This window comes from Dermacentor silvarum, chromosome 5 (genome assembly GCF_013339745.2).
Source record: "Dermacentor silvarum isolate Dsil-2018 chromosome 5, BIME_Dsil_1.4, whole genome shotgun sequence".
Classification (NCBI taxonomy): domain Eukaryota; kingdom Metazoa; phylum Arthropoda; class Arachnida; order Ixodida; family Ixodidae; genus Dermacentor; species Dermacentor silvarum.
In genome coordinates this window covers 29,025,377-29,050,076 of record NC_051158.1, presented here as the reverse complement: position 1 = coordinate 29,050,076, position 24,700 = coordinate 29,025,377, and the positions used below count along the sequence as shown (strand labels likewise).

At 44.5% G+C, this 24,700-nt stretch overlaps 1 protein-coding gene and 1 long non-coding RNA gene across 3 annotated transcripts in view; one reads left to right on the top strand and one right to left on the bottom strand.

Moving 5' to 3' along the window:
• Positions 1-595: 595 nt before the first annotated feature.
• On the bottom strand, positions 596-5,648 carry LOC119452334 (uncharacterized). Of its 2 annotated transcripts, none has more exons than XR_005191865.2 (3): positions 5,449-5,648; positions 3,543-3,657; positions 596-787 (listed from the first exon to the last, which is right to left on the bottom strand). It is a non-coding gene; the product is annotated as an uncharacterized LOC119452334 (long non-coding RNA). The 2 variants fall into 2 exon arrangements; XR_007466813.1 differs by lacking the exon at positions 5,449-5,648 and adding an exon at positions 3,856-3,936.
• A 237-nt stretch (positions 5,649-5,885) lies between these two features.
• LOC119453200 (uncharacterized) overlaps positions 5,886-24,700 on the top strand; it is a 50,235-nt gene continuing 31,420 nt past the window's right edge. The window contains exons 1-7 of the mRNA XM_049667633.1: positions 5,886-6,501; positions 7,492-7,640; positions 9,407-9,555; positions 10,448-10,765; positions 14,708-14,811; positions 18,251-18,359; positions 22,677-22,864. Of these exons, the coding sequence (XP_049523590.1) occupies positions 6,335-6,501; positions 7,492-7,640; positions 9,407-9,555; positions 10,448-10,765; positions 14,708-14,811; positions 18,251-18,359; positions 22,677-22,864 (1,184 nt within the window). The 5' untranslated portion in view covers positions 5,886-6,334. The remainder of the gene's footprint in view (positions 6,502-7,491; positions 7,641-9,406; positions 9,556-10,447; positions 10,766-14,707; positions 14,812-18,250; positions 18,360-22,676; positions 22,865-24,700) is intronic.

The window sequence follows — 24,700 nt, the reverse complement described above, 5'->3', positions numbered from 1 at the left end:
AGGAGTACTGGTTTGACAGTTTCAATTTGTCATCATCTTGTTTGTATTACAAGATTTGAATCCTCCAAACACCATAAGAAAGCACAATGAATAATTTTCTCTATACTGGTTTCTACAAACTAGTTTTGGTAGCCAGGGTGACAACCAGTTTGTACAGACCAAATTTGGTACCCAGGTATTTACTGAATCGCGATGCCGTGATACACTGGGTCACTCCGTTCCTGCAACAGCCACGGCTTGCACACGCAAGTGCGGCAATAAGAAATGCAGATGGCAGTCCTTTAATGACATCATCATACCGAGCTTTATTGCTGCACAATATTGGAAAGTTTTACTTGGTGCCATGATAGTTCTGGATGATGATGAGTCTGGCATATTGAGACCAACTTCAGTATAAAACTTTCGCATTTTATAACTGTTTCCCAACTTTCACACTTGTCAAGTGTCTTCCTCTTACACACCAGAAGCGCACAAGTTTATACAATCCCCATTATGTCAGTATTCCTCTAAAGTCTTCACTGTGTGTTGGGTGGCAAAAGTTAGTCTCCTAATGCCCAGCAGATGCCAGTTGTTGAGCAGAGAAAGGAGCCATGAATTGACAACAGTAACAAACTTTATACAGCAAAATAAAAAAGTACAATGTACTGTTACAATGGAATGGTCTCACAGGCGGCATCATTTGCTGTCTGGGAGGTAAAATATCAGAGTGTCTGTTTAAGCCACACCTTTCACTTCAATTAAGAACACTCACCGCCTTGAGCCAGTCTGATCATGATGCACGCTTGCCCTGAAAACATAATAGAAACGCTTACAGTCGTATAATTTGAGCCTGCTGACACGACATTGCCAATGGGCATTCTAGTGGTTGGTCCAGGTCCAGCATTAGTTACTACCGTAAGCATGGAAATTCACACGCTTTAACAAATTTTAAAGTTTAAGGCCTTCAGCCATGCCAAATTAAATATTGAGAAATTTTTTTTCTTTGCTGCATCTACTGTGTACTTCAAAGATAATGTCACAATGACTTCCGACGTGGCGTCGCTGTTGAAATTTCCACTGATGTCACTTTAAAACACTTCCTTGTCTTTCGATTGTCCCCAAGTGTCACTTTGCTCTTTCACAATGAACAATGTTCACAAGCTTCTGCCTTATGCCCCTTTAAGAGGCTCCGTTTTCTTCATCAAAGAGAAATATTAAGGTAAGCTGTATTGATAAATTACACTTGCACAATAGCATAAGGGGCCACTCTTAACCACATGAGGAGACTTGGTGTGTTAGAAGAGAGACAAAAGTGAAAGGCGGGTAGCAACATTGGCTTGAAGTACCTGCACCAGCTCGTCTTAACATTGCGGATTTTGACATTACCAACGGCTCAACCCAACAAGCAGAGAAGGAGAAGGTCACCTGCAAATGAAGTGGGCGTCCCAGTGGCCGGTGTCGTACGACAACTTATGGTGTGTAACTTGGGTAACTAGGTATGTCCCACGGAGGATGTGTGCCGCTCTACAATGCCCGAAGAAGGTTCCTTAAATTTCTTCCACGCGCAGCGGAATCGAACCCATGTCGCCAGTATGCTTCAAGGACAGCAACCCGACGCTTTAGCAGGCTGCGCCACACATGCACATGGGTATGCGCCACTTTTCAATGAAAGTAATTTCACGTGAACACTTTAGCGAGCTGCATCATGACTGCACTGGGTAGGTGTCGCTCTTCAATGAACCTCGCGCCAACTAGGGGTCACTGTTTATGTGCCACTGGGATGCCATGCATATCGTCTCGGAAGCCATTGGATGGTGCAGCGTGTCCGGAAAGAAGTGAGAGAGAGGAGGCCAGTTTTCGCATGACGTGTTTCTAAGCGTTTACACGCACTGGTGCGCCACACTATCTTGGAGGCCACGCGCAAGCTTTGTGGCGGTGGTGTTAGCTGGCGCTGAGTGTTCTTAGAGAACACTGGGTACGACACCTATCTAAAGATAGGTAGGACATTAGGCAAAATAATAAGAAGAGCTTGGTGGTACAACCCACCGCCCCACTTCAAAGGGGACGCTCATAGCATCCATCCATCCAAGCGCTAAGGAGGAGTTTCCGGTGAAGTACAAGCTTCAGACATAACTCGTTTCGACGATGGCAATACATTGTGTCGCTATATTCTTTCCAATGCTAAACGCACATTACCGACAACAGCCATAGCGAGATGGGTTCTGGCGAACGTTTTTTTCACAAGGACCCAATAACAAAGGAGATGTGAACGATCCATTTCTCCGCAATGCAATGTTTCCTCACAGCTGGGACTGCACCGATAGCAATACCCTCCCTACTGCATGTTACTTTTAACAGCGGAGGTGTAAGCTCTTGGCTAGGCCGCGTAGTGTGAACAAAAAACTGCGCCTGGCAATGACATCACCTCGCGTTACCTAGCAACCACCTCGTGGCGAGGCGTGTGCTTTGCCTCCTCTGCGTGCCGTGCACATGATGCCTTGACATAGGAAAGGAGAGGGAAGGAGAGGGAAGGGGAGCATGTGCGCTATGCTCGGGAGAGAGAAATAAATTGCAGCCGCACCAACGAGGCAACGTGCAGAGCTGCTGCCGACGCCGTCTGTGTTTCCCCCGCATTTACGCCGAACGTGCAGGTGTCTATGACTGCAGCGAACACCTCTGGCGGCGGCTCGGCAGGTTTCGACCAGCAACGCCCCGGCAAGTGTGAAGGCGCAGCTTGGCCGTGACGTCACCGGGGAGATAAAGCTCGGAGCCGCTGTGACGGCGGCAAAACTCTGGCGAGTACATGTAGCCTTGACATGGGACGACCAAAGAAGATCTGGACACTCGAACAAGAAGCCGCTGATCTTGAAGCGCGTCGCGCGGCGGCGAGCCGATTCGGAATACCGTGTCTAGCAGCACTTAGCATTTCCTAGCAAAACTTAGCCAAGCCTAGTAAAACCTGGAAGAAAAGCTAAGTCGATCACCAGCTCCGCTGTTTACTCCAGCCTTGCCCCACTAGTGCAAGCTGCCCACGTTTTTTGTAATTCTTTCCACAGTGCACAGAAGTTGCCCGAGAGTGACGAAAAAGTGGCGACGGGATGAGCATTAATAACTGCCACTTCTGTTTGCTAAAACACTGCAGTGCTATGCATACTTGCAATAGCTTTTGCTCAAGAATAGGTAACGATTATGGAAAATAGCTCAATGGCTCGCTGGCGTCTAGTGGCAGTCATGTAGGCCTGTGGCGTCATTGGCAGGACCCATAAGAGGCGACCTTGAAAGCATCAGGTGAGAGCGAGCAATCGCTTATACGAGATTGTGGGCTCCCAGTCGCATACAGCAGAATAACGTGGCTCGCATCTTTACGGCAGCAGTCCCTACAGATCGTTTTAACGTTTTGTTATTGTGTTCAAAAACTTTTTCGTGTCCTTTAATGAATTATAATCATGGCAGCATCGTACACAGCAGCTAGTGCAGAAGTAGAAATCCGTACAGTACTCCATCATTTTTCTGTTAACATCTTACTCCAAACTGACAGTAAACGTAAAGAAACAAAGTGACACCTGTGTTTGATGGGTACGGCCACTGAAGGCTCCAGGCCGAACGTGCAGGGATAGCTCGGTGCAGGGGTATTTCAGCTCTCCACGCCCATCAAGGCGTTGCAGCTGCCATAACTTCCTGCATAAAGGAGGTGGAAGCCCACATGAGAATACATATGGCCTGTGAGTGAAAAATGATGCTGTCAAAGGTTAACAAATTGCACCTGTCAAATAAAGTGCTTCGCCAACATGATGCTTCGCTAAACTCTTCCAGGTGGCCTTAATGCCACGATAAAGTGGACCTCACCCATAAAGAAGAAATACGGGGATTACATACCGAGAGTTAGAACAGAAGTTTAGCACGTGCATAGATGTTTCCTCCTCGGTATTTGCTTTGGACATGAGCACAGTCATTTCAGTGGTGGTGTTCCGAGTTGTGTGAAGAGGGAGGGAGAGAGAGATACAGAAAACTTTATTGCTGCTGAGCAGATTAATAAGCAGGCCACATATGCAAGCTTACGTGATGATAAGACGATAAGGCATATGCTGCCAGGTATTCTTGTTGCTGGGGTAGGGATAGGGAGATGACATAAGGGAGTGCAGGACGACATATCTACGTGATTAGATGGGTGTTGGCACAGCTGCCACAGTGAGTACATAAAGGGCGATCTTCTGCGAAACCTCAGAGAAGGTGGATGCAGGCTGGCATGGGGAAGGTGTCTGCCTGTGCCTTGTTGACGTCTTATGTGTGGGTGTAGGAAAGGGAATTTGCAGCAGGCTTGTCTGCATTGGCTTGAGGGATGGTGAGGCTCGTTCGAGTAGATCAGGGAAGTTTAGCACCTTTTATATAATGAGACAGGAATAAGGCGAGTACAATACAACAAATCTGTTCCACTCTTGTTCCAATCCAACTTTTGATGCTTTTCACAATATTAGCTCGAGCACCACCATCCCCCCGCATTTGCAAGTCAGCAAGACAGATGATAGCAATAGAATTAGATGGAAAGAATTGTTCGCTGTGCAATATGCCAACCACGAAACAAAATTATCGAAGAAAGAAAGATGTAGGCAGACATTTACATGCTGGCTGTTTACTCCCAACACCAGCACACCTGCAGCTGCCAAGACATCTGGTGGGACGTCTCGTCAACGTTTGTGTTGGTCCAGAGTTGACTGGCCATGCAATGAAAGGCAATAGCTCACAGTTGCACAGGATAGTCACAGGACCGTTCAATTCCAGTGTAAACAATTCAAATGCCACCAGAAGAGCAAGTACTTCGCTTTTTTATGACCCAGATGCAAAATAGCACAAATAAAGCACTCCATACCAATGAGACCTCCGGCTCGCCAGTGAATATCACATTGTCAAATATATTTTATGGCCAAAGGTCAATACCCTTGGACGCACAAGGCCTCTACTGAACTCCTCGAAGGCAACTGGACTCTGCAGCCACCTCCGACACGCCTGCGAACGTTGATTCGAGGCTGTGTGCATACTGACCGACTCTCTCTTACCTTCATTTCGCGTTACCCAAGCTTAGCGTAGCCAACTGGACATGAACTTGGTTAACCTCTCAGCCGCTCTCGCGTATCTATCCCCTCTTTAAAGAAACACTGAATCATTTTAGACTTAATCCAACAACTTAAGAAACAGAGCTCAAAAAACCGCAGTGTTTCCGTTTCAGAATATCCGCGACTTTCTGTCTACAGAGCACTGTGACTCTACCATGAAAAGTAATCCTTTGTCTCCATCAAGGAGGGAGCCCAAGATAGCTTTTTCACTAGCTGCGCACGATAATTTCGTCCACCAACAATGTCGCTTCTTCAGCCCATGGGCGTCGTCGTCGTCGAGAGCTCTTCGCAAACGAAGTATCGACATGTAACTCGCCCAAAATCGCGGTTTAGTAGAAAAGGTAGCACGCATACTTACACATGGAACGCATAATTCAGGTGTTTCGACTATTTTTAACAATTCGGTTTGCCTCCCTTGCCGTTTGTTGCTCCATGCCTGCAGCTAGAAGATACCTGCAACAAACTGCACACTGGCTCTGGCCAACCTCTCAGGTTCTTCCCTTGTAATAAATTTATCTCTAAGGCGCACACCCGCACACAGCAACTGCTTCGCGACAGCTGAAAACGCGATCGCGCGCTTTCCCTTTTGGCTCTGGCTTGGATTGTCTCGATCGGACACAACTCTAAGCTGAGCCGCTGATCGCATGCTTTCAGTTTCGAAACTAGAATTCGAAACAGAAAGCACGAGCGCAGTTGTGGCGGTGCCGGTGTTCCACGTATCAGCTTGGATAGCGTGTCAGCTTCAGCGGCTTCAGTAAGCTATGCCAGCCATTTAGAAACTCTATGATGCCAGCAGCCCACGTCGAGTACAGCATCGCTTCAACAGCATGTGACGAACATAGGCGAAGATAACCTGAAGTACTGTTGACGGTGTTGTCACTGATCTCCACTAGGATCAGTGGGTATTGTGGTTTCGTCAAGTTTCGTCCGTTCACAGCAAACCCCGCTTGCGCGCGCAAATCCGCAAGCAGCGTCTTCGTGCATTCCACGAAATCCATTACTCAGCAGTCCTGAACATTAATTTCCGATTATCTCTTGAAGAAACCCTGGTAACCCAGTGAATTTTCTTGTCAATCCCTCATTGCGGGTATGAGCTAGTTGGCTAAGAAGGAGAGTTGACTGGTGCCGCGTCTGAGCGTGAACTGTTCGTTCTAGTGTCGATTAGTGCAGAGTTTTGACGTATTGGCCATTTCACTAGGATCGTGGCCTTTTTGACTACCTGAAAGCGTGGTTGAGCGTTCGCAATGACTGACCGGGAGATCGGCCCGCTGAAGACGTTGGATGAACTCCTCAACTTCAAGGAACCGTTACTGTGCACTGTGGAACCGCTCAGGGACGTAAAGCGAGGTGGACCGAATGATCCGAAAATTCTCTTCTGCCACGACATGATGGGCGGCTACCTTGAAGACAGGCGAGTACTACAAGATCGAGCTACGGTGCAACAAACAATTAATCAGATGCACGTCGTGAATGTTAGGTGCAGCTGTATACAAACACACGCACACCTTCTGAATCGATTCGATCGGATACGAATATTCGAAAAAAAGGACCTTCGAATAATGAATTGAATACCAAAATTTTGCTCATTCGATCCTATATGCAAAGTGAAATGTTAAAAAATTGCGCCAAGTCTGCTTAGTTAAAAAAAAAAAAAGATTATTTACGTTATATACGTGCATGCGTATAGTGTCCTTCAGAGTGTGGCGACCTGTCAACTAAAGAGCTTTTTTTTTTTTTTTTTTTTTTTTTGTAACTACTTTCAGTAATTTGGTGCACTATAACAAGGACGGATAAATTGAGGGCGCAGCACGTCGCCAGATATGGCAATAAATGCATGTTGTGTTCACTGGAAAAGATTAGTGTGATACTATTAGGTACAGCACTGCACATGGCATTAAAATGCAAGCTAAAATTCAATGAAAAATTACTCTGCTGTAATCGAGGCAACAAATTCATATGCTGCATAATAGTAAGGCAAATTTTCATTGACTGACAGGAAATTATTGAGCAGGCGAGTTAACCGTGCATTTACGTAGGAACTGGTGCGTACGCCCAACAACCACGGATCTTCTATGGCAATATCTCTCAGAACAGTCCAAACTTGCCTCAGTGTTTTCTTCAAATTTGTACTCCTGCAAGCATTCCTATCCTTTATGACATTAACTGGAACATTCAGAACATGATCTTATGTTTGACAATTTTGAACAGTGAGTTTTCAAATCAATTCAAATGGAATAGCCAAGTCCGAAATTCTTATCTGAAGTTTCGAGTATTCTGAAATGCCTAACACAAGCATTCTCACAAACCAAAGGTGCAAACAAGTTTTGCCACGGAGCTGAATAAACACATGTGAATAACTATTACCGAGGTTATGAAAACTATAAGGTCGTGTTGATCACAGGTTTGTCCATGGCTGCGCAAAGCACAACAGCTACCGGTTCCATCATTGGCAGCTGATCGATAGCTTTGTCTACTTCTCCCACTACATGGTCACGATCCCGCCTCCTGGCTGGATTTCGGCTGGCCACAAACACGGCGTCAAAGTTTTAGGTGAGCTCGATGGGCTTACTCTCCTTGTGAAAGGTGAACCTTGGCTGTCTTGGCTATTGAATGTTCCTCAGGGCAACTACCAATCAGTTTTCCCTTCAAAGAACAGAAGTCTGGAGAGCTGCAGTAGTGTCAGCAGTTTGAAACTCACTGCTGGATGACAAAGTTTGAAGAAGCTTTTTTAGTATGGCACAGAGAAACGCAAAGTTCTGTAGTCTCTTGTAACCATTGTGCCAAGAAATGTTCTTTCATATATTTCTAATGCCATAAAACGAAATCTTTTTGCATCATGATAATGCTCTGATGTGCCATAGTAGACGTATGTAGACTGTATCTCTTGTAGCTCCGTGGTAGCGCTGATAATGAAGCGTGCAATAGCAAATGAACGTTCATTGCACAGTGAGGCTCGCATTGTTTTTTTTTTTTTTTTTTACCTCGAGTTTGTTTTATTAGTGATAAGTCTATTCGTGTACAAAAGAGGGAACAAGCTCACAGGACCCAACAATACTGTCAAAGGGTCCCAACAAAACATTCCATGGTGCATACGCACCACTAGCACCGTGCTAACAGCATAGTAGCATATTAGTAAAAATAATCAAAATAACACAAAAACTGGAAAGAAGAATTGCGTAGATTCCATGCACTGTGGGAATCTATGTTATGATTTTGCAGGTACCTGGTTGTCTAGCATTGTTTGGGGGTTCCACAAACCAATACCAGGTAGACTAACGTGTTCCTGTGAACTGAGTAGTAGTGTGTGTGGGTTGCAAGCGTAAGTGTGTGCGACAACAGCATCGTGACAACCACATTGTAGAAGATTGTATGACGGCAATGGTGTGATTTCTACCCCGGCCGTTCGACGCAAGCCAACGACATGGCGATTGTTGAGTTCTACATAGGTAGTGAAGGAGCATAACCGAGAGAAACACCGATTGGGATGTCACCAGTGACTACGTGTTATACAACCACACATACTATCGCGCTCAGTATGAGCTACAACGCGAAAGCGCGTGGCAAAGCAGTCACGCATTGTAGCTTGTACTGAGTGCGATAGCAGATATGGCTATTTCATGTAACGTATGTTAAAACGATGATGGCATTTGTACTTTGGCAAAGAAATGTTAAAACTTGATTAATTTGCGTGATCGCAAAGTCTGTAGAATGTCGCACAGCCTCTCCGTAGCATAAGCTGCTATGAGGAAAGTACTGGGCAAAGTGGGCTGGTCCCGGATATAGTGCAGCCTAACATGGCGCCTCAAGGCGCTAGCTATCACAAGGAAAGAAGAAGATGATGAAGTGGCATGGGGTTGCACGCGCCGAGTGTTTCAAAGAGCGGGCTGGATTTCGAATCGGAGAAGCGTATGTGCGATCGTGGCCTAATGGTTAAAGCACCGGTCTGCTGTGTTCGACGGCACAGGTTCGATTCCCACATCAGCCACAAATTATTTTTCTTAAAGCAGGGCCAGACAGGAACCTCCTTACCTACCTACCGCAACGGGCTGAGATGGAGGCAAAGAATGCTTCACGTTAAAGTACAGAGATAATGAATAAAAAATTATCAGTAAGCACAAAGGTATGATCGGAAAGCAAGAAACTGTAGCACTTATGAATGACTACGTGTTTATAAGCAAACGTTTATAGTTTTCCAGGACATACTGTAAGAATGTGCTGGCTTGACATTATGGTGACGTATGGTGAGCGTTTACAAAATGAGCGGACCTTATGTCGCCACAGGCTTCGATGTTTTTGCACTGTCTCTGGCTTTCCAGGTACCTTTATTGTGGAGGCAGAGCCTGGCACCAAGATCCTCAAGGAAATCAGGGAGGCCAACCTTACGTCCAAAGTTGCCTCTCAGCTTGCCCTCGTTGCTACTGCGTACAAGTTTGATGGGTGGCTTATCAACATCGAGAGCGAGATGGTTAGTGTTGTGTGAAATTTCCCAGACAGCGGTATTGGCGAATGAAAGTGTCAGCTACTTGTTATGTGAAGTACATAGACGTAAGGAATAAAAAATAACAGATAAATGCCTTAACCAAACCTAACTTATGTACCTAATGGGGTAGTTCAGTGGCATTATGTTTCTTATCCTTAAAGTAGCACTAAAGGGCAAAACTAATTCGGTTTAGACTGATAAAGTATTGTTTCAAAAATATATTGTCGTTAATGTCGCAGTAATAGGTTGATTATTAAAAGATGAAATGCTGGCCAAACTTCTATTTCTCGAACTTCGGGCCAAAACCCCAGTGCAGGTGCGTTATTGTGATGTCATGTATTTGAATGTATTTTCCTGCATTTGGGGCTTTGTGGCTTAGAAAATGTTTGTGAAATTTGCCAAGTTTAGGCTCTGGGTCTCGTGAAACACATTGTAGTTCATCTTTAAGAAAAACCAGGCCCGATTAGACCACATCAAATTCCACGACGTCGTGATGAGCTGGTGCAGGGATTTCAAGGCAGCATTGTCACCCATCTTTTGCTCTGGAGTAATTTATGGTGTACCAAGCTGTTTCTCACACTGAGAGTGGCTTTTTGGCATCGTAGAAAGGTAATTTACTATCGCAGCTCAAATTATTATTTTTATTTTGTGTGTCTTTAAGTTATGTGCTTGATTCCCAGCTGCATTGGCTGCATGAAATTTCGCCTCTCTTTAAAGAACCCCAGGTGGTGTGGGGTTATCTAAAGTCCACCTCAATTTTCCTCATATCGTAGGTGTAGCTTTGCCACGCAAAAAAACTAAACAATTGCTCACTTACCTTATGTAATACTTTCTTGGTGCAAACGCCTTCCATTAAGACTATCGTGCTTGTCTCCAGGGCAAGAACAGTGGCCCGTTCCTCAAAGAGTTTCTAAAGGCCGTCACCTCGGAAACCCACAATGCCGTGCCCGGTTCGCTGGTCATCTGGTACGACAGCGTCCTGCCGAACGGGAAGCTAGACTGGCAGAATCAGTTAAACAGCAAGAACTCGTGCTTCTTCGACCTCTGCGATGGTATCTTCCTCAACTACGCCTGGACCGAAAAGATGCTCCAGAAGTCGGCGAGCCTCGCGGGGAGCCGCAAGACCGACGTCTACGTTGGCATCGACGTGTTTGCACGCAAGACGACGTATGCTGGTGGCTATGAAACGTTCAAGGTTAGGACCAAGACTGGACTATGGTAGCATTAACATGTGTAAAAACCCTTTTTTTTTTTTTTCCGGAATCTGAGTAAGGTGTAGCTCTTACATGATTTGGGCATGACTACTAACTAAAACTCCAGAGAACGTTGTGAATGATGAACAGAATAACGCAAGCACTGGCTACAGACAGCTTCTTTTTCAGGATCCAGCAGCATGGGTAAAGTTCCACTTCATTCTTCAGTGCTCCTGTTCTTAACGTAGCTTTCATTGTCACCCGACCTTTCTAGTACCTATAAGCATGCTGCAAAAGATGGTCGTCCTCGGTGAATCCATGCTGTTGGATATTCTAGCAACTTTAAAACATTCGGCGGCAATATCAACTGATACCGGTTGCCATGCGATCAAAATCTAATCTTCAGTTAAACCCTGTTTCAAATATTTTTTGCCTCGAAAGTGAGGGATTGTGGGTCTTAAACAAAGACTGGGTCCTACGCTAGTAAATACACTATTCTTCCTTCACTTTCTGTAACATGAAATGTCTCAGCTGTACTGCGCAGGGCTTTGTGGGTGCAAAGGCATGTGCAGCTAAGGCAAGAGTCAGTCTCAATTCCTCTCAGTGAGGTCTGCTGACACCGTTCTTTATCAGTTTAAGAAACAGTTAACATAAATTTCATTACAAGCAATTTTATTTTTTAATTACTCTGTGGTGGAGCGTCAAATGGGCTTAATTTGAGAGTATAACTTAGTTGATGACCTGCCGATGACTCATTTGACAAACTTGGTGACGTTCCTCGTTTAACCACTGTTGATAAGTTCAACCCTCTTTCTCTTGTTCGTTTAACCGCAGTCTTCTCAGCTACATTTAAAATATAGTAGCGGCTCATTATGGACGCCGTTAGTTCGCTGAGAGACTCTTATGCCAAGACACGTCAGCTCTTCAAAGTATTCTATGATGTCTTGTTGGTAATATACAATTTTAAGCCCTCTTACACAAGCATAAGGTGATTGTCATTGCTCTGTGCCTCTGGCAAACATTGTTTTGCATAAGGTTCAGTGCCAACAATATAGACCAACTGCGATGAAATTTCACTCTGGCAAAATTTTTTATAAAGGAGTAGTATGCACCACTGAATCACTCGTGGCAAAGCCACATGGCTCGTAATTGTATAGTTTTCTTGTTAGCTGCCTTTAAACACTACCTAAGCAGACGACGCGTGCACCTTGTGGTTGTCGCTATGATGCGCCAGTCCCAGCATGCAGCCTCCGAGATTTTTTAGTGCGACCCAGGTGCCACCTTATCTCGGAGGCCAAGCCAAAGAGCTGCGCGTGCTAGGTCATGCATCACTTCCGGCAAGTGGTAATGGCGGCATTATTATAACTTTTTTTTCAGTTTCGGTATCAGAAACGGCTATTTTTCGCAAGCTTTTTGTTGCACTACTGCTCGTATTTCAAACATAAAATTTTACATGGAGGCTCCTCTATATCTGCATTATCCTAAACTAGGCTTTTACGCAGTCCAAAATATTGTTATACTACTCATTTAGTACAAATTTCACTTTGGATAAATTCGTAATAAATTAGTAGTGTACATTACTGAAGCAATGTTGGCAAATCTGCAGGGTTTGTAATTGTTTAAATTTCTTATTAGCAGCCCTTTAATAACACCTAACCAGACAATGCATGCACCTGTTGCTTAGCGGCTATGGTGTAAGTCCCAGCACATCGACTCCCCGAGATTTTTCAGTGCACCAGGGGCAACCACAGGTGTTGCCTAACCTTGGAGGTCATGTGTCACTTCTGGCCCATTGTAACAATGGGCCAGAATATTTTGGTATCAAGTACGCCTCCTTTTGTGAGCCCTTCGTTTCGCATTCACTTGTTTTTCAAACGTAAGAGTTTGCATGAAATTTGTTCTGTAGCTACGCTATAAATGTAGGCTTCTTTTGTGGCCCAAAATTTTTGTTGCAGGCGGCCTTTAAGGATTCTGCATGACGCTTGAATTTTGAAATACATTGGGACTTCAATATAACAAGCACAGATGTAAAAATTATTGGATATAACAAAGTAAATCTGAAATGTTTCTCGCCGATATCAGCATGTAACTAATGCATGCCTATAACGAATGTTGAATATAATGAAGGTATTTTTTTGTGTTCCATGTAACTACGTTTTAACGAGGCCCGACCGTAGAAGCTTTCATTTTATTTCAACTGCAAGGTAGGGTTTTATATGTATGCTTGACCAAAGATGAAGGCTAACCCTTCAATGTGCAATAACTGGTAGAACATGCATTAATGAATGAAATTGTGTAGAAAGCTTAGTCACCAGCTTTGTTCAGCAAACCTGAGTTGCACTAATTGCTTCATTGACTCTCCAGCAGTGACGTAAACAGCACGAGTAATCCTCAGCATAGATCATATAGCGCATTTAGCTGTGCACACATACAATATAACATCAAAGATGTTCGCTCTAGTTCCTTAGATATGTTCCAAAAGGAATCATGTTATTTCTACCATGTCAAAAAAAGCAGTTGACTCCAATTGGGAAATTTCCAATTGGTACCAATTGGAATATTTCCAATCGTAAATTAGTACGTAATTGGACCAACTGGAACGTGACCTATTGGTTTTTGTTAGAGTGACCAATTGTACCCAGTGGTTACCAATTGGTTTGAAACCAATTGGTTAGAATGACCAATTGCACCAATGGGCAATACCAATACATATATATACCCCACAAAGCAAACCTAAATTGGATTCCAGCTGTCAAAAACAGGTTTGCCATAGCCTTAGTACTGTATGCATAGTAAATAGCTATAACTCATTCCAGTTTCCTTGAATAGGATCATAAACTGGAAGTATGATTTCCCAGTTGGTTACGTTCTATTTTATTCCTATTGGTAGTTCAATTAGACGGGTATGTAAGGTGGGCCTAGCTGGTTCAAACTGGCAAATCCAATCAGACTCAATTGGTTTCACTTTGACTCAATCGTAACCAGTTCGAACTAGGGAATTTCCAATCGGTTCCAATTGGGTCTAGTTCATTTCAATTGGCAACTCCAATTGGTTTCTCCTCTGACCCAATCGTAACTGGTTGGAAGTAAGGATTTTCCAATTGGTTCAGATTGGTCCCAGTTGATTCCTATTGAAAAAGCTAATTGGAGTCAACTGTTTGTTTGTTTTTGACTGGGTAGGTTCAGGTGCTTGTGGGGCTGTAACACTAAATCCACTGGAGTGTTCTTGGTACAGGATGCTGGTTGTTGAGCTTTATTGTGGAGCATTTTTCTTCATTTTACTGATGAAAAAAAAAAAAGATTTAGAAGTAAAAGAGCAGATAAATGTGACAACACTCTGTACATTTGGACGACCTGGCCTGCCTGCTTGCTGATAGTGTCTCCACCTTTATTCTCTTTCTCACCTTTAATACTACTACTACTACTACTACTACTACTACTACTACTACTACTACTACTACTACTACTACTACTACTACTAGTAATAATATTAATTAATATAATTCTTTATTACCTGTCATTTCTTCATAATATCATTTGCTGCCACACCTAAGCATGCAGGTCAGCAACAATGCGACAATGTTTTTCAGTATGCACGTAAAATGTTCAGTATGCACGTAAAATGCAGACAGATTCTGCTAGCAGAGGCTGAAGTTTAGTACAGCTTATTAAACGGCATCGAGCACTAATTAAGTATATAGTACAAAATATGATAACAGTGGAACATTTCAATTGTTTTTAAACAATATCAGATAGTGATGAGATATCATTCCTGCAACATTTTTTTTGCCTTCGTGAAGCTATAAGTCCTGTTGTGTTCCCTTGAGATTGCATCAATCAGGGGTGGAACATCTTAATTTTTCGAATTGGAGCTCTTTGATGATTGCACTGTGCGGAAGACAACTGTGCCAGCCTCGGTAACGTGAATTCAATTTCTTTGCCAGGCCGTCGAAGTGGCTCGCAAACACGGTCTGTCGTCAGCCATATTTGCTGCCGGCTGGGTCTACGAGACGCAGGACAGGCAGAAATTTGCAGAAAATCAGTGCCGGTGAGTTTCAGAGGTGGTTTATTGAGGCCTTAAATGATTCATGGGTCAAAAATTTGACCGTCCGGAAAATTCAATGGCATCAAAATTGATGGTGCCACCATTGATGGTCTAGCCCATGACCTTTGGTATTAATTAAGGCTAAGATAATTGAGGCACAGTTAATTAAAATAGAGTTCATTAAGGCACTCGAACCCACAACCTTTGGTGGAAGTCGAAACACCTTTGGTGGGAGGAAATAAGTACTAATAGGAAGTAACAATGCATTCGAATTATTCGCGGAGCCGCCATGTGTTGGTACCACCAACAAAGGTCGTGAGTTCGAGTACCTTAATGAACTCTACCTTAATTAAGATGTAGTTAATTAAGACCCTCGAAGCCACTCCCTTTGGTGGGAGTCAAGTGCCCAAAACTTTGGTGTCTCAGTGGCGACAGGACCAGTCATGGCAGCCGCGGCATCTGCTGTACGAAGCACGCCTCTGCTATCTTGCAATTCAATCAAGCTATGCGTAACTGTCGTGTCTAGACTGGCAGCGCCAGGACGAAAATCCTTTTTCAGTCTTTCTGAGATTACAGACATATATTTTTTCATTTATTTACCTTAATATAGGCAATAATAGTATTACAGAGATTTCACTCGCGATCACGAAATCAGCCACTAGGTGTTGGTGGGTTTTGCTGCTTGCGATGATAACATTGCAAAAGCGAGCGCAAGCAATTTTTCACCGTTTTTAACATAAAATTGGAAATTTCCTGCTGCATGCAGTGCAGTAATACTTGGCTCACGTGTTCACAGGAGCATATTCTACAGATCGGCAGTGTTTTCTTGCTATTTTCAAAAGCTGTTTCAGGGCCCCTTTAAGTGATTCTAAAAAACCGCAGGTGGTCAATATTAATCCGGAGACCTCCGTTACAGCGTCCCTCATTTACACTCTGTGCAGTTTTAAGACAAACCCCACAAATCAATCAATTACGGCAGGGGTTCTCAAGCATGTTCGTTCCAGGGAACCCTGCTAAGCTCCATGAAGCGCCAAGGAACCACCCCCCCCCCCCCCATTTAACCGAATTAAAATGTCCTAATTACCCGAATGTCGAATTACCCAAGGTATCAAGAAAACAATAAATGAATGCTTACTACGTCAACAGGCTTTTATTTACTGAATGAATTAGCAAATCTTGTTTCTATTTTGTACAAGAGCAGTGCGGCACCCGCCGCGGTGGCTCAGTTAGCAAAGGCGTTTCGTGGCTGAGCACGAGGTCACGGGATCGAATCCCGGCCGCGGCGGCAGCATTTCGATGGAGGCGAAATGCAAAAACTTTTGCCCGTGTACGCGCTTGCGTTGTAGTGCATGTTAAAGAACCGCAGGTGGTCAAAATTAATCCGGAGCCCTCCACTACGGCGTACCTCACAGTCAGAACTGGTTTTGGCACGTAAAACCCTAGAAAGAATAAGAGCAGTGCGGAAGCTGAAGTTCTCGTCATCTCATGACTTATTTGAGCTAGCAATGACTTATTTGAGCTAGCAGCGGCGAAGGCCTCGCGACATCCATCGCAGCGCGGCCGCAGCGCGCGTCTTCATCTGAGACACGCTTTTCACTACCGCGCGCACATCCCGATTATTTTTTCGCCAGTGAGCTGGTCGCCAACAAATTGCCCGCCCATCGCGATGTAGCCGGTGCTCTTCATCTTCGACAGCTTTGCACTGAGTCAAAGCGAAACTACTGCTTACCGCAACCGCTGCGGAGAAAACCGCGGCCGTTATCGACGAGATCATGGTCGGCGACCTTGCGGTTCAGAAGGCAGGCGGCCGACGCCATAGCCGACGCACTCACCAAGTCAAAACGAAACTACCGTTTGCTGCAACAAGTGCGCACGAAACCGCGGTCGCTATCGACGCGATCATGGATGGCGACTACGCAGCTGCGAAAGGCACGCAGCCGACGCGCGCACCGTCAAAACGAAACTATTTCCCGCAACCGCTGCTGCGGACGAAACTGTGCTGGTTATCGACGCGATCATAGATCGCGATTACGCACTTATGAAGGCACGCGGCTAGCCGCCAACGCGGTGTTACGCGCGGCGATTAACGCAAGAATAAAGGCTTTGAGGACACAATTAGGCACGAAGAGTTCCGGCGTTGCTGTCAGTCACGTATAGCGTACGATTGCCGCTGAGGACCATACCAATGAGGACTGCATCGCTTCGTTTTTGGACGCTAGCGCCGTTTTAGCTCTTTTGCGGCGCGCACTTGTGGTGCTCCGCGCATCAGTTTTTTTTATTCCTCCGAAGTATAACATCAGTGCGCACGCTATCGGCACCTACCCTATCTACAAACGGGAGAAATGCGCACGGTGGTAAGTCAGAGCCTCCGCGATTCAAGTGCGAAAGCTTAGGCGCGCTGCCCATGGCTGCCCGTTTTCGAAGATTGGGTGGCTACAAGCTGCTTGCGGATTTATTGCGCAGTTCGCGCGTTGCCGTTACGCACTGTGATGTGCTTTTATTGCGATAGCAATTATATGGACACTCAAAAGCAGATTTCTGCCGTCGCCGTCGCCGTCGCCGTGAGGTTCCGTATGACGTCATTTGGAGAAGAATCGTCGCCGCGCGCCGAACGCTGCATTTTCTTGCTATGTTCAAAAACTGTTTCAGGGCCCCTTTAAGTGATTCTAAAGAACCGCAGGTGGTCAAAATTAATCCGGAGACCTCCATTACAGCGTCCCTCATTTACACTCTGTGCAGTTTTAAGACAAACCCCACAAATAAATCAATTACGGAAAGGTGCAATCTATATGTTGTTCTGCTAATTGCTGTTTATGTTGCTCACATTTCTTTGTTTACTTTGGTTATTTACTTATTTCGGTTTGGGATTCTTAAGCAATATTGTTAGGTCTCTAAAACGTTTGTGTACGTTATGTATAAATTCCAAATTTACAGAAACATTAAATATGATGTGCAACTTGGATACCTTATGAGTAGCTTTTTTACCCAAACCAGTCCCTGCATAGATGTGTTGTAGAACAGGCTGCAGATATTTAGATGTGCATTAAACACACCTTTTTTTAGTGGTCTTTGAGGTAATAAAATACTAGCCGCCACGGTGGCGTAGTGGCTTTGGCATTGCGCTGCCAAATCCGATGGCGTGGGACCAAATCCTGGCTGAAGCAGCCACATTTCGATGGGGGCCAAATGCAAAAGCGCCCATGTACCATGCATTGGGTGCACGTTAACAAACCCCAGGTGATCAAAATTAATCTAGAGTCCCCCGCTATGGCATGCCTCATGATCATATCGTGGTTTTGGCACGTAAGAACCCCAGATTTTTTTTTAAGGTAATAAAATGAAATGCTTCCATATCATCCATAATTCTGTAGCTTTGCTCACTTTAATGAAGAAGTTGTTTCTTTGTGTTTGTTTATTATTGAACATGTTGGTGCTTGCACAGTTTTTGGGACTTCCCCGAGCATTGCCGTCCCGAGTGGCGCTTGAGCACGCTGCCTCTCTGCACCAGTTTCTGCCAGGGATTTGGCGAGAAGCTCTACAAAGCCGGCGAGGTCAGCCATTTCTGTTTTTCTTAACAAATTTGATCGCAGTAATTAAGACGAGGAGCAACCAAACATTGTTGTAACAAAGTCACATGCGACATGAAAATGCCTTTGTCCAGTATTTGTTATATATAAGGAAATATTGATTACATGCTGATGTCATCAAGAATTCTCAAATTGCCTTCTTGTTTGTGATAATGCATTATTTTCCTGTTTGGTTTACCGAGGATCGGCTGCAATTCTAAACTGCAACTGATTTGTTCAAATCTCAATATTTTGGTTGGTCCACTATGTTTTCAGTGCATTTTGAAGCCTCTCAAATACCTGTTTAGATACCAAGTTTTTTTTTTCATGGAAAAGTGCTTGAAATTTCCAGAACTTTCTTTACTTTCATTTTTTCATGTATTGCCCCGCAAATTTTATGGCTTTTCCTTGTATCCAATTGAAATATTGAGTACGAAGCAAGCAGATTGTTTCTTCTTCTTTTTTTTTTTTCAAAGTACAAGAAAATCATCAGTAATATTGCTACTTGTGTGAACCAGACAAGGCAATGCCGATGAGGAATTATTGTTCTCTTAATCTGTTTTTCAACCTCCTCAGTTGTGAACTGGCTGCAATAATATTCTGTATACTCATGGCATCAAAACAAATGCAAACTACAAAACGATATGCACGAGTGGGCAAATCCAGCAGTCGCCAAAAGAAAAATCTGACATGCATGACTTCAAAGAAAAGCAGTGTGCTCTGTGTACGAGTCGCATTCGTCCTTGGCAATATCAGTACACATTGGCAGTATGGTTCCAGCTAGGGCTTGTGGCTTAAAAGTTAAGACATAGTTCCCCCCTCCCGCTTGTATAGAGGAGCTGCACGTTTATATGCAACAAAGCCACAGATGCAGCGAAAAAGAGCAGACGACGGCATTGACACTGTTGTATTTGTTCCTTGTCCCCACTCTAAACAACAATCTTCGCCACACAGTCAACTGCCAATACTGCTGCTCGTCTATAGACCATGTCCATAAACAAACAGGCAAGAAGAGCAGACGACGAAGCTGGCACTTCTCTTCCTCACTGCTTGACACTTCGAACTGCGGTTGTTGCAAAGTAACTGAAAACTTGGCCATGTCTATTCATTTTATCTGCCGAGGAAATTTATGCCCAGTAGAGCTCTTTTCTATTCTTTTTCTTGTTTTGCCGGCTTGGAAAGTGATGGCAGTGCCGTTGCATCTTGGTGACGTAACGCTCGGTTCATGTAGCATAGGTCAACACAAAACAAACATTTAGTGATATACTACAGCAAGGAGTGCAAAAACGAGAAAAGATTAGAGAAATGAACGATATAGGTATTGACTTCATTGAAACTTGGGCGCATTGACACGGGCACCCCAGTTTCTGTTGTAATCATTTTTTTATGTGTGTTTTTTGCTTTTGCACCAGTTTTCTCTGCCTGTATTTTTTGCCACTGGGCAATAAACTTGAGTTGGAAGTGTCGTCTGTTTCACTGAACATGCCTTGATTTATTAAGTCTTCATACCAAGCAACCCGGCTAACAAGCATTTTGTGAACATTTGGTAGTCTGGGCTTTTTTGCATGTTTCATCGTTCTTCACCATATGTAAAGGATATTTACATACCCTAAAACAAAACAAAAAAAAGTTATGTGGACATATTAGTCCCGTTCATTGCCCTGCTCAGCATTCCCTTGGAGTTGTTGACCGTGCATGTGGTGATGAAAGTTCTGGCACTCTTCACTCTTAATTTCTTTTGCGCCAAAATAGAACCCTTTAAAGGCGAACTGTGACGAAACATCGTACTGTGTAAAAACGCTAGTTTCAGATGGCGCAGATATGGAGCGGCCTCCATGCAAAAGTTTACTTTTGAAATACAAGCGGATGCATTTTCGAAAAATCGCGATGTTTTTGGTAATGAAACAGAAAAAAATATCAAATAATGCTACCGTTATCACTTAGCTAAGATGACACATATACCGAAATGTTCAAAACCAACGCAGCAACAAGGCGTGGCTTCCAAAATCAGGTTGCACCTTCAGTGCGCTGAAAATCTTGGGAAGGCATGCTCCGAGATCTGCGTCACATTCACTAACCATCAGGTGCCAATGTCATATGCTTATATGCTGTTTAATAACCTACCACGGTAGCTCAATGGCCATGGTGTTGATACGCTGAGCACAAGGTCGTTGGTTCAATCCCTGCTGTTAATAGGATTTAGAGGTTTTTAAAGGCTGTTGATAAGAACATTAGACAATTGCCAGCCCAGCAAGCTTGCCAGTAATGATTGCTTCGATAGTATATATACTCGTTTATATACAGTTAAACCTGGATATAGCAAACTCGGTAATATCGGCAATTTGCTTCGTTATATTGAAATCTCACTATCTTGAAATTCGACCTTTTATGCAAATGTGTACAGTCGCTGATTAAATTTTCTTAGACGGAGAGGGCCCCACAATTCTCTGAATTATTGGGCAACCGGGAAAAGCAAATTTGAATAAGAAAAATAAAATCCACTTTGTTGAATTTGAGAGACAGCAGCAAAAGATATGGTTTTGTCCCGTGTCAACGATATCTTCACATCATCGGTACGAAGCAAAGCCAGCTACGCTTTCGTGTCCACCTGGCCCCCGTGGGTGATAGTGTTGCAGCGAGACGACACCATCGTGAAAAGTGCCGGCAGCAGAGAGTGAGTGCTTCGTCTGCCTCTCGCTTGATGGCCTTTCCGAAACTCGAGATTACGCAACCTCCATTACTAAACGCGCCGGAAGACAGCAAACATGATGCCATGTCATGTCAACATGCCTAGTCTGCACGTGTGGCAGATTACCTCTAAAATAGGTGCGCAGGCTGCTTATGTGCTCAGCCATGCTGAAAGCCACGTGCAGCCACGGTTGCTCTAGAAAAGGAGACATGCGCCAACCTGCTTCTGCCCCTCTCTGGTGTGTCCTTGATCACGTTACCGTGGCCACGCCACGGTAACTTGATAACGAGCGGGCCTGCCCCTTGCTCGCACGGAAAGGCCGCGCTTATCAAGCCACAATCCTTCTCAGCTCACCCTCGCACGCGTTCACTCGCACCCAAAGCACACAGCCTGTGGGGCGCGATAGGATCTTATCGCACTTAGGCTTGATATGGAACATGACGCTGCTCCGCTAGGCAGCTCCGCTTAGGCAGTCACTCTCGGTCGCATGACACACAGTTTGAGAGGTGTATACGCAAGGAGCCGCTTGTAAATTCAACCATTTGACGATCTGCGTCTGCGGAAGTTTCGATTTATTTTCTCGGTATTCCTTTGCAGCGACAGTGAAATTTTGTTATAGTATTGAAATCATGTATGAACACACTTCGTTATCATCATCAGCCTATATTTATGTCCACTGCAGGACAAAGGTCTCTCCCTGCGATCTCTAATTACCCCTGTATTGCGCTAGCTGATTCGAACTTGCTCTCGCAAATTTCCTAACTTCATCACCCTACCTAGTTTCCTGCCGTCCTCGACTGCGCTTCCCTTCTCTTGGTATTCATTCTGTAACTCTAATGGTCCACTGGTTATCCATCCTACGCATTATAAGGCCTGCCCAGCTCCATTTTTTTCTCTTAATGTCAACTAGAATATCGGCTATCCCCATTTGCTCTCTGATCCACACCGCTCTCTTCCTGTGTCTTAACGTTAGGCCTAACATTTTTCGTTCCATCGCTCTTTGTGTGGTCCTTAACTTGTTCTCGAGCTTCTTTGTTAACCTCCAAGTTTCCGCCCCATATGTTAGCCCCTGTAGAATGCAATGATTGTACACTTTTCTTTTCAACGACAGTGCTAAGCTCCCAGTCAGGGATTTGGCAATGCCTGCCGTATGCACTCCAACCCAATTTATTCTTCTGTAAATTTCCTTCTCATGATCAGGGTCCCCTGTGAGTAATTGACCTAGATAAACGTACTCCTTTACAGACTCTAGAGGCTGACTGGTGATCCTGAATTCTTGTTCCCTTGCCAGGCTATTGGACATTATCTTTGTCTTCTGCATATTGCACTTTGTTGTCTTCTGCACTTCGTTATATTGAGCTTCAAGATGCGTTGTGTTCCATGGGAAAGAAGTTGTAAAAAGTTAAATACTTCATTATATTGGGAATTTTGTATACTGAAGTTCGTTATATCGAGGTTTAACTGTATGGATTTAGTGGAAATGCAATTTCATTGCAATTCACATTTAATTGTTGTCAAATGTTGAATTTGAGACATGTGTAACAAAAAAAAGGCAACATAACATTGGGCAAAAAGAGTTGTTTATTGTATTTTGTTGTGTGCTTTGAGTGCAGGTGGTGCAGAGCGGGTCGTGGTTCAACCTGTCCATGCAGCAGCTCCAGCCTTGTGACCAGGGCAGCTCACTGTGCAACGGCTGCGGAACAGCTGCCGTGTGCACAGATTACGCATACGACGGCGGCAGCTGTCTCCTCCTGCGTTTTGTTCCCGATGCTGAAAAGCCAGAGGCCAATCCTTACTTCAGGTAAAAGCCAATGGTGCCACAGTAGCGACGTCGTGGTTCTGATGACATTCCTATAGATCATCCGTGCTCAGAGTAACGTATATAAATCTCAAAATTTGCCCTAGGCAAAGCAGTTTTGCTAATGTGCACAAAGTTCAGTGCTTGGCGTTCCCAGCAGTGAAAGAAAAAAGAAATGTATGGCCATGTTTGGCTACAGTCGAACCCGAATATAAGGAACCCAGGTAAAGTGAATTATCCTCTTAGCAACAAGGTCCAGAGCTGGGCTGGTCCAGTTGGTACATGATTAAACGGGAAAACCAGCGTAAAGCACATTGTGTAGTACAAGCAAGAAGAGGATGGGATGAGGCTGGAACTACAGTAACAACCTAATTTTCATTATGGATCGTAGGACTGGTTTATGTCATGAATTAGTAATTTACCATAATAAAAATTAAATTGTTAGTTCCAGCCTCGTACCGTTGTCTTCTTATTTGTGTTTATATGTTTAATTTTTGCGCTGGTTTTCCCCTCCAATACTCTGTATCCAACGTGTGAAACTTACTGTGACACGTCGAATGCACTCCCTAGCTTAAATAATTTAAGTTGAACTTAAACATCTCGAATGCCTCCCTCACAATAAATTGGACATTGGATAGCTCCAACTTGGGGCATCTGCTCGGGGTATTGGAGGGTTGCCTGATGCTTCAGGACACCCTTTCTGCAGTGGATGTGGATCGCTGGTAGTGTGCTGACATTGAGGGTAGTGGGCTGGAGAAGGTCTACACAATCTCCCACATCGAGAACGACATTCTCAGCGACGCTGAGAAACATTTCCAGGCACATGCAAAAATTGCTGCCTGATACGCATAGTTCTGTTTTTAACAAGTGGATTCATACATGGTGCGACTTATCGTAATTTGCCACATTGCCTCGCTGGCCTACAAATGCTTCGCGCACATCGATTCCTACAGTGCATGGGATCTGTGTAATTTTTTACCCCATTTTGCACTGTACACCTTTCACTGCCATGGTGGATTTTGTTTTGCCAGGTTCAGCTGAATCTGACATGGGGAATGCATCCATTGCACTGCTTTAAGGCGCACAGGTGTCTGAACATTTGTGAACATTCTGGTACAGTGGAACTCCGGTTATACGTCCACAGATATTGCGACGTCCCAGGTTTTATGATGGATTGGTGCAGTCCCGGCGAACTCCCCATTGAGACATTGCATTAAACACCTGGACTATATGAAGTGAGATTACGCACATCCTGTCTCATCTGACAACCCGTGCAAAACTGTGAAACCAACGGTGGATGCATAAAAAATGTGGCCAGCTTCCAGCAGCTCTCTTGCAGTGCCGTCCCCTCTGTCAGAAAGGGGAGAGTCCCGCTTCACATGTGGAAAGCACTGACTCGTTTCTGGGGTTCCTCCTAGCCTCCTTTTTCCTTCCCTCACATTTGCCGCCTTCTCATCACTCGTTTCCCTCCCCCTCTTCATGTCGCTCAACCGGCGCCCACCTATCTTCCTTCGTTGCTGTCCCATTGCGCTTTCTCTCTCTTGGCATTTTCTCTTAGCAGTGCCTGCTTCTGTAACCGTACTTGCATACATGGCCGGCAGCATTTTTTGGCGCTGTGCCAAGCGCGCTTCATTAAAACCTTGTTAATACTTAGTTGTCGGGGAATGTAGATCAGGTATGCACTAAGCAATGTACTAATTAACCAATAGTGGCAGATGAGCAGCTATAGACTTACCGGCCAAAAGAAACATGTTAATTCTCACTCAGAAACACACGCAGACAAGTTTTATTTCGAGCAGGCAGCAAGAAATTTGTGATTTTCACTCGGCCTTGCAGCGA